Source organism: Hordeum vulgare, chromosome 6H, assembly GCF_904849725.1.
Source record: "Hordeum vulgare subsp. vulgare chromosome 6H, MorexV3_pseudomolecules_assembly, whole genome shotgun sequence".
Lineage (NCBI taxonomy): Eukaryota > Viridiplantae > Streptophyta > Magnoliopsida > Poales > Poaceae > Hordeum > Hordeum vulgare.
Genome location: NC_058523.1, coordinates 559,240,407 through 559,250,820, shown reverse-complemented (window position 1 = coordinate 559,250,820; position 10,414 = coordinate 559,240,407). Strand labels below are relative to the sequence as shown.

Sequence of the window (10,414 nt, the reverse complement as noted above, 5' to 3'; positions counted from 1 at the left end):
ACCCTCGAGGATTTGAATGTATTTTCGACTGATCGAGTCTCGATCTTACGTAAGGGAGTTCATTCATTGGGAGTTATTTCCCAACGAACGTTCATCGGTTAGCATTACCGTAAGTTTTTATTTAATGGGAAGGAAAAAGATACTTTATTTTTGCATAACTAGGTTTCATATAGGGATCCACGTGTTCACGGCAACGATGAGAATATGAAGTAGCGGTTGTGTGGGCGAAGAGCAGTTTACGCACATGGCATGGGCTGGATGGTGTCCATGTGGGTGGGAACCGGTTCATCCATATGACGAAGATGGCAACCATATGGACGAGCATTTTAACGCTCACACAACAAGCTATGACTACGTGACACTTAAATTACAGTAGATTATTTTAAAATTAATGTAAAAAATAATAGACAGAGATTAGAACGTGTGGACCGAATGTAGAAATGCGACACAGGGGTTATCATTTGGGAAGAAATATCCCCTCAAGAAACGTAAAAGAAATACAGTACTTGATTATTAATCTCACAGGCTGCTGGCAGCTGACTCAAGTGTTAGGAGGGACCCACCTGTCAGCCAACAACGAAGGCCAAAGCCCTCCGCATGGAGAACTGGCGGGAAGCGTTGGTGGATTTCCCGCGCATTTCCCCCCGAATTTCCCGCGCTTGCCCCCTCTTATTCCCTGCTTCCTCCGATCCCCACCCCGCCAGACGCCAACACCCGCCGCCGCCGCCAGAAGTCCGATCAAGAAGAGTGCCGAGCGGAGCAGCCGAATACCAAAGCCATGATGTTCTCGAGCCAGGTCGACGCCTTCTCGCCGTCGCAGTTCACCGCGTCGCAGAACGCCGCCGCCGACTCCACCCCCAACAAGGTCGGTCCCTCCTCCTCCGTCCCTCGCCAGATGGATCCTCGCCGGTTTCCTGACGCGGATATCTCCTTTGTGCGCCGCAGTTCCGGGGCGCGTCGGGCACGATGCCGCTCACCGTGAAGCAGATCGCGGACGCGCAGCTGGCCGGCACCGGCGAGAAGGGCGGGCCCTTCGTCGTCGACGGCGTCGAGACGGCCAACGTGAGGACCCACCCCCCCCTTACTCTCTGCTCCTCGGTTATTTATTCGTTCGCCGGGATTGACGTGGCTGTCTTTCTTGTGGATCGGGGGATCTGCAGGTCAGGCTCGTGGGGATGGTGAGCGGCAAGGTGGAGCGGAACACGGACGTGTCCTTCACCCTCGACGACGGCACCGGCCGCATCGACTTCATCAGATGGTGAGCGCATCTCGCCAAATCCCCAACTTTTAATTCAGTTCCGGATGCAACTTTTCTTTGGATTATTACAATGCTGGATCTTGGCTGTGGGATCTGTCTACTGCTGCAACTTCAATCTTCGCTAGATAGAAATACCGCTGGCTGTTGGTACGACAGGGCTAGATTAATTCAGTAATTGAGTTCCAGATTTGTTTTAGGGGGGGGGGTACACTTTCAGACCATTGTGCTCTGTTTGCAATTGCTTGATGTTGGCTGTTAGATTCGTCAAACCTTACAAGTTCAATCTGCACTATAAATGCTGGTGGCAACAATGCAAGCAGTTGATGGAAAATCTGCAATTGCTTTACCATCTCTGATGAATTAACCGTTTGAGAAACATTATTGGAATATATTAGTGCGAAATGTTTGATTTATTTGAGTCAGTATGAACTGGCTAAGCATAATATGATAATGTTGTTTGAGATGTAGCTTGGATGTTGACTGCTTCATTTCAATAAAATGGGGCAGGGGGGGTAACCCCTTTCTTAAATTTTTTTGATAATGTTGACTATTGCAGCTTTGCAAGTTCATAGACCCCATATTTGACTAATTAACTATTTTGGAAGTAGCAGGGTGATATGTTACTCTGAAATACTTGTTTTTTTTGTCTCATCCTAAATTAGTATGCATTTTGGTATCCTGCTAGCAAATGATTATTAGCACAGCTGAGTTCCAGATTTGTTTTAGGGGGTACAGTTTTAGACCTTTGTGCTCTGTTTGCTGTTGCTGGGTGCTGGCCTTGCGATTGTCAGATGTTCCAAGTCCAATTTTCACTAGAAATGCTGCTGGCTGTTAGTATAGCAATGCAAGCTATTCAGAATGTTAAATCTGCAGGTTATTAGCCATCCCTGGTTAATTAGCTATTTCAGGGGCAGTACGGGGATAAATGACTGTAAAATGCTTAAAATTTGAAGCCTGTAACATTTGACAAGCATAATATGCCAGTATACATTACTGGAATACTTTGGCTCTCATCACAGTGCAAGCAATTCAATAGTGGGGGATCTGCAATTACTTTACTATCCCTGACCAATCAGCCATCTGAAAGGCATTACTCATTTGGGAGGATTGGGCTGTATATTACTGTGAAGCACTTCAATTCTTAGCACTGGCTAAGCATTATGTATTAGTACTTTACTATTGACATCCGCCTACTAGTGAGAATAAGAGATTCCAAGTGCTTCAGCTGTCATTGCTGGCTGTTAGTTGTTAGATTTGTCAAACCCTCTAGGTTCAGTGTTCGCTTGGTATCAGTTGTCTCTTATCAAGTTACCATGGTGGAAGCAATTCAATAACGGGAACCCACAAACAGTTTACAATCCCTGACTGATTAACCATTTCAGATGTAGTAGGGGGATATAGTACTGTAAAGTGCTTGCATTTTTCAGACCGTAATGCTAGCTGAGGTCAATATATTCATAAGCATTATTGGCATTTTGCTGGTTAATGATATCACATTTTTTTGTGATATTTGGGAATATACTGTAAAATATCTAAAATGCCTTCATTAGGCCCATTACAGTACCACCCTACTATTTGGGCAGGGGCTTTGAGGCTAGTGGTATTTCATAGTTTTGGTATTTGGGTCATACTGTATAAGTTAAGGGTTTGTAATACCATCCACTCCTACTATTTAGACAAGAGCCTTGTGGCTAATCATACTTGATAGTATCTGCTGTCAGCAATGGGTATCAGTTTCACATCTCTCAATTTTTGATGTGTTTTACAGGGTGAATGATGCTGCAGACTCTGCTGAAACTGCTGCTATTCAGTACGTATTACTTGTAACCTTCATTTTTTGCTTGTTGTGCGTACACTTATCTTAATTTGTTGAGGAAAGTTACTGCCTTCCTCTATGAAGGATCGTCACCCTGTTCTAACATTTGTTGTTAATTAAGGAACGGTATGTATGTTGCCGTCATTGGGAGCCTCAAGGGAGTTCAGGACAAGAAGCGTGCTACTGCTTTTGCAGTCAGGTATTTATTTGCAAAAATATTATGGTCCTGTTCCACTGATGTATTGAACCATGCTAACTGGATATATATAACTTTTCATTGCAGACCTATAACTGATTACAACGAGGTCACCCTGCATTTCATTCAGTGTGTACGGATGCATGCAGAGAACACAAAATCAAAGGTATGGTTGTGATCATTGTAGTACGAAATGTTTGATGCAGACACTCCCATGATAACTGTCCTTGTCCTCGGTTAGAAGAATACCTGGTTTAAATGGTTGTTATGATCATGGTTAATTGTAGGTTGGCAGTCCCACGCACACCAATTCTTCTATGGGAACCCCATTCTCCAACAGATTGAACGAAGCAGCCACTCCACCCTCTGTGAAGTCCAACCCGGTAAGCTGTGATTGCAATGCTTGAATGGATCAAACAATAGAACTCTCCTGGTGTCAGTCATCGTTTATGTCAATCATTCCTGCAGGCACCAGCGGCCAGCGGAACAAATGGATCGGAGACCGATTTCTACACACAGGTGCTGAATGTCTTCCGTGAACCGGCAAACATGTGAGTTTCGCATCCACCAACCCTTCCTTCCCTTGCACTGTAGGATGCTGAGTCTTATTAAATCTTGTCATTCTGATTGTGACATACTCCCTCCGTTCCTAAATATAAGTCTTTCTAGAGGTTCTACTAGCGGACTACATATGGATGTATATAGACATACTTTAGAGCGTAGATTCATTCATTTTGCTCTGTATGTAGTCGCTAGTGGAATCTCTAGAAAGACTTACATTTAAGAACAGAGGGAGTATATGCCACTAAAAAACTGATCCATTACCTGTGCTAACTCTGCATATTGTTCCTTTGTTTACATCACTGGAGATCTGTTTTCATCTTTATCTAACCACTCTGTTTAATTGACAGGGAGAGTGACCATGGCGTGCATATGGATGACATTGCCAAGCGGTTCAGACTACCAGCACTCAAGATCAAGTAAGCCCACCTCTCTATCTCTCTCTCTTTTTTTTCGAACCGGGCTTTCTCCCCTTTCCATTACTTTCATAACGGAAATACAGTGTTTATGCTCTCTATCTCTCTCTCGAACACAGAAATATGATGATGTATTGCTGCTGGCTAACTAATCTTCACCTCTGATATGCAGGGAGGCTATCGACTACCACGTTGATGTCGGGCACATCTACTCGACCATCGATGATTTCCACTACAAGTCAGCGTTCGTCGACTAAGTCTGTAACCGAGTGCCGTCTTCACTCGCTAGCATCTGTCCTTAGCTGTGCTGCTTAGGTATCCCCCCGAAGGAAGCATCTTCTCGCCGGAGTTTGAGAGAGACATGACCACATCTGTTAGCCTGAATGTAGGGAATGATGCTCCAGGGGCATGTATTACTTAAAATTCCTGTTGATCAGAAACGTATGAGCCTTGATGTGATGAGAGCATCGTCTAGTAAAATCATGATTAGCGTCTCTGCTGTGCTATTTTGGGTGTGATGTCTGGTCCAAGCTAACTCTGCTCGCCACTAGTTCAAGTAGTCTACGGTAGACAACATCGTTTACACCGAGTGAACACCCATGATTTGCTAAGGCATGTGCTACTCTCTCGCCGTCTCTCCTAGCCAAACTGAAACAAAACGCATCAAAGTTCTGAATCAAAATATTTGAGCAGACAGTGGAAGGTTCAGTATGTCTTCAGATTCAGACTGCTTTGAAAGTTTACACTGGCCAGTGTTTATCTTCAGAGTTTCTTTTTAACTCTGTCTTCACGCTAGCATCAGTGTTTCAGTTTTTTTTTTTTTGAGAGAGAATCCTGAATGGCTGTCAGTCGCCACGCTAGCATCATCAACGCTGGACGGGATGGGCCTGTGGTTCAGACCTCAAGCCCACGTACGGAAGGAGGGAAACGAATAGAAAGAGCCTTCGTTTCAATCCCAATATTATTTTTAATTGTTTTTACAGATTTCATGAATGTTTGGAGTGTGAAGACATTTTGCAGGACCGGAGGTGTTAGACTCCTATCCTTGGGATTTTGTTGAGATGTTGCAGGTTCATCCGTGCAAAATTTCATAGAGAAAAGAAACAAAAACGACCCTCCAAAAAGCTTACTTCATTTTCTACCACATTTTTTAGCGGTCTTCTGGTGTCACACTTCTCGACGGAATTTTCCACACACCTAGAACACCTCAATCATTTTTCATGCCAAGCTATATCGGATTTCAAATCTTTTTCTTCCAAATCTACTGTTAATCTGGGGGGCATATAACCTAGGGTGCAGAAATGGCAGGCTTGTCCAAAACAACCTTTCTACATTAATTTCTTGTTTTGGTTACATTACTACATGTTACTCAAAAAAAGTTACATTACTACCTCTGTCCTGGTTTACTAGTCCCTCCCCCCTCCTATTACTACATGATTTTAACAAATAAAATATAAGTTATACATAGCAAAAGTAATATCATTCGAAACCACATTCAAATATGAATCCAACAATATAATTTTTAATGACATGCATTAACATTATGCTAGTCAAATATGTGACCAAACTTTGACCCAAAATACAATGTGAACTAATAAACCCAGACAAACGTAGTGCTTACAGCTAGCTCCTTCATCTGAGTTTATGGAGCTTCCTCTTAATTTGGGTCAAGCTTTGACAAATCTATATGACTAAAAAAATATAATATAAATAAATGATTAAGTTTTTATTAGAAAGCGATTTATCAGGGTTTATTTTTTATAATTTCTATTTTACATTTTTTAGTTCCGAGAAGGTACTCCCGTATAAATTCAGTTAAAAAGCCAACGATTTCTAAATTTGCCTGGACATATAGAACAAACTATCAACAACTATAATACTGAGTATATATATTATGAAAATATATCAAATGGCGGAGATGTAAATATTGAGGATTTGGTATAGTTTATCTTCATATTTTAATGTATGCTTGGTTAAACTTAGAAAACATTGGCTTTTTGACTCAGCTTATACACCATCTATTTGGGGACAGAGGGAGTTATTTTCCTACCGTTTTCGTGAATGTTTGGAGTGTGATAGAGGTAACTAAATTATTTTACCATTGTGCTACCAGATATCTATGTGTGTGTGTGTTTGGGGTGGGTATATATGTGTTTGCCAGCATGAATTGATGAAGAACGTGTTTCTCACAATTGACACCCATCGATGTATGCAGTTACATAGGTTCCTTTATAATACCCTTTTTATGCCATGGCCGCGGTTAATTAATAGCCAGGTTAGCAGCCGAAAAGTGCTTTAGAGCAACTATGGCCGGATCCCTCAAATCCTCCTCGAACGCCCGGGCAGGCCGCCCGACCACTGATCGGTTACAAAAATTTGATCTAAACGGGCATCTCAAACCGACCTCAAACGTCCGGGTTAACAGACACCCCCATATCCAGCCAAAATATAGGACGGATATTAGGGAGCCCGGACACGCCCGCCACGTCGGCCCGACGGCTTGGCCCCACGCAGACTCGCCGGGAAACTCGACGGTCCGATGGGCGCTTCGACCTTCAACGCAGTGTGAACGCCGTGTGGCGCCGCTCCGCGGTCGGGGCCGGCTTACGCCCCCAGCCCTAACACATCTGTGTCCTCCCACTCTTCGCTGCCACCCGAGCACCTTCCTCTCCGAGCACGTCAGCCATGCCATCACGCCGCCGGCATTACACGATCTAGCACCATATCTTCCTCCTTCAGCAGGTCCGAATTCGAACGGAAGCGGGGCTACCTCTGGAACCGGAGGTGGATTTCAAGGAGGTGGATGAGATGGGGAGGAGCCCGAGGAGGAGCCACACGCGCCGGAGGAGGAGGCGCCGCCGCACGAGCCGGAGGAGGAGGCACCGACGGTGGTCGATCTGTGGCCGGAGCAGCTGGCCATCCTCAACTCCATCCTCTTCGAGTCGGCTGCGGTGGGCGGGCGTTGGATGGTGGAAGCGCGGGCGATGCAGGAGGCGGCACAGGCGATGACTGATGACCCACAAGTATAGGGGATCAATCGTAGTCCTTTTGATAAGTAAGAGTGTCGAACCCAACGAGGAGGAGAAGGTTCTGATAAACGGTTTTCAGCAAGGTAATAACTGCAAGCACTGAAAGTAGCGGTAACAAGTGATGGTGTAGTGAGGTGAAACGTAGTAAGCGAAAAGTAACAAGTAACAAGTAGTAGCAACGGTGCAGCAAGTGGCCCAATCCCTTTTGTAGCAAGGGACAAGCCTGAACAAAGTCTTATAAGAGGAAAAACGCTCCCGAGGACACACGAGAATTTCTGTCATGCTAGTTTCATCATGTTCATATGATTCGCGTTCGTTACTTTGATAGTTTGATATGTGGGTGGACCGACGCTTGGGTACTACCCTTACCTGGACAAGCATCTCACTTATGATTAACCCCTCTCGCAAGCATCCGCAACTACGAAAGAAGAATTAAGACAACGTCTAACCATAGCATTAAACTAGTGGATTCAAATCAGCCCCTTACGAAGCAACGCATAGACTGGGGTTTAAGCTTCTGCCACTCCAGCAACCCATCATCTACTTACTACTCCCCAATGCCTTCCTCTAGGCCCAAATATGGTGAAGTGTTATGTAGTTGACGTTCACATAACACCACTAGAGGAAAAACAACATACAACATATCAAAATACCGAACGAATATCAAATTCACATGACTATTATTAGCATGACTTATCCCATGTCCTCATGAACAAAAGTAACTACTCTCAAAGCATAATCATAATCATGATCAGAGGTGTAATGAATAGCATCAAGGATCTGAACATAAACTCTTCCACCAAGTAATCCAACTAGCATCAACTACAAAGAGTAATCAACACTACTAGCAACCTTACAAGTACCAATCGGAGTCGCGAGACGGAGATTGGTTACAAGAGATGAACTAGGGTTTGGAGAGGAGATGGTGCTGATGAAGATGATTCCCCTCCGACGAGAGGAGTGTTGGTGATGACGAAGGTGACGATTTCCCCCTCCGGGAGGGAAGTTTCCCCGGCAGGATCATCCTGCCGGAGCTCTAGATTGGATCTGCTCAAGTTCCGCCTCGTGGCGGCGGAGAATCCACGAAAAAGCTCCACCCTGATTTTTTTCCGGACGAAACCCTTCATATAGCAAAAGAGGGGGACCGGTGGGCCGCAAGGGAGCCCACAAGCCCTGTTGCCGCGACCAGGGGGGTAGGCCGCGGCAACCAGGCTTGTGGGCCCATGGTTGCTCCCCTCTGACACTTCTTTCGCCCAATATTTTTTTATAAAATCCAAAAAAAATCCACATTGATTTTCAGGGCATTTGGAGTTGCGCAGAATAGAGGACTCAGACTTGCTGCCGGTATTCTCCCTCTTCAAATAAACCTTGCAAAATAAGAGAGAAAAGGCATAAGTAAGGTTCCACAAAGTATAATATCAGTCCAAAAAGCGATAAATATCAACATGAAAGCATGATGCAAAATGGACGTATGAACTCCCCCAAGCTTAGACCTCGCTTGTCCTCAAGCGAAAACCAAGACCCAAAACATGTCCACATGTTTAGGGATGAAGGTGTCGAAAAAACAAAATACGTACATGAGGGCATCATGATCACACATAGAACATCAATACATCACATAGATTCTTATGGGAAAGTAACAATTCCTTCACAAAGCAAAGTATGAGTCAAAAACCTTACCGAGAAGTGGCCAACAACCGTCCAAAGTCATTGAAGCAATTGCAATTTATCATATTATCAGAAAGAGTCCAATAAGAGCTTGTAAGGCAAATCCACATACTCAATCATCTCTTTTGTTTTCCATAATTGTTACAACTCACGTGGTACTCATGGTATCGAAGTTTCAGTTGGACACAGAGAAAGATAGGGGCTTATAGTTTGCCTCCCAACCATTTACCTCAAGGGTAAAGTCAACAATAATAAAGCATAAGTACTCAGCTCCAAGTTGATATATGAATATAGATCTTTCCCAAGCATATGACGTTCACCAAGAAAAAGGCTAAATAAGGAATTGGTGAAGATCACCATGACTCTTACAAGGGCAAAAAGTAAAGGTACAAGATAAGCCCTTCGCAGAGGGAAGCAGAGGTTGTCATGCGCTTTTGAGGTTTGGTTGCGTGTCCTCTTAGTGCGGAGGAACGTCACTTTATATTGCCTCCTATGATAAAGAACTTTATTATGCAGTCTGTCGCTTTTATGTCTTCCTCATCACAGGTTCGTACAAAGCTTATTTTCCACACATTAATAGATCATACATATTAGAGAGCAATTTTGATTGCTTGCACTGATGACAACTTACTTGAGGGATCTTATTCAATCCATAGGTAGGTATGGTGGACACTCATGGCAAAACTGGGTTGAAGGTTTATGGATGCACAAGTAGTATCTCTACTTGGTGCGGGAGTTTTGGCTAATATGAGGTGGAAGAAATCGTCACATGCTAAGGGATCTCTAATCATATAACATTGCTTGGAACCAAGCAAACACAATTCATTATGTTGTCTTCCTTGTCCAACATCTACTTCTAAGCATGTAATAGTTTGGTGAGTGCTCACAATTATAGAAAGTGTCTAAGATGATATATTTATATGTGAACCTCTCTTTCCTTATTACTTCTTATTAATTGCAACAATGACTGAGGTCTATGTTGGTCTACTCTCAACAAGTTTCAATCATCATACTTGTTATATGTGAAGCTATCACTTTCCATAAGATCATCTCATGATCTTTCATGCTATTTTCTTTTCATACTTTTGATCACGACACAAAGCAAAGCCCTTAACTAAGATACTCTTCATTATATAGCTCGCAAGCTCGAATACATCGGGGGGGGGGGGGGACACAAGGCAAAAGACTCAAACTAAACACTAAAGACTTATTCCACTAAGAGAAGAAATAAAAACTGAAAAGGAAAGAACTAAAACAAAGGTAAAAGCAAGAGTATAAAGGTGATACGATACCAGGGCAACTCCCCCAAGCTTGGCAAAAGCCAAGGGGATTGCCCATACCAATGCTTAGTTGTCTTCCTTTGGTGGTGATGGTGTTGTTGAAGTAGTCTTTGCCTTTGGTTCCAAGAGAGCTATCAATCTTTGATTTATACCTTTGAGATCTGCGACATGGTTTTCCAGCAAAACAACT

The 10,414-nt window shown here is 43.6% G+C and overlaps 1 protein-coding gene across 1 annotated transcript; it reads left to right on the top strand.

Moving 5' to 3' along the window:
• Positions 1 to 618: 618 nt before the first annotated feature.
• LOC123403096 (replication protein A 32 kDa subunit A-like) lies at positions 619 to 4,741 on the top strand. Its single transcript, XM_045097066.1, has 10 exons — positions 619 to 865; positions 946 to 1,062; positions 1,161 to 1,258; positions 3,027 to 3,068; positions 3,196 to 3,273; positions 3,358 to 3,436; positions 3,558 to 3,653; positions 3,739 to 3,821; positions 4,182 to 4,250; positions 4,420 to 4,741. Exons 1-10 carry the CDS (start codon positions 779 to 781, stop codon positions 4,502 to 4,504), a joined length of 834 nt encoding a protein of 277 aa, XP_044953001.1. The 5' UTR covers positions 619 to 778; the 3' UTR covers positions 4,505 to 4,741.
• Positions 4,742 to 10,414: the final 5,673 nt, after the last annotated feature.

Coding starts and splice junctions, on each gene's coding strand:
- LOC123403096 (XM_045097066.1), top strand. CDS start 779: ATGATGTTCTCGAGCCAGGTCGACGCCTTCTCGCCGTCGCAGTTCACC. Junction 1,259..3,026: donor CGCATCGACTTCATCAGATG/GTGAGCGCATCT, acceptor TGTGTTTTACAG/GGTGAATGATGCTGCAGACT. Junction 3,654..3,738: donor CCTCTGTGAAGTCCAACCCG/GTAAGCTGTGAT, acceptor TCATTCCTGCAG/GCACCAGCGGCCAGCGGAAC.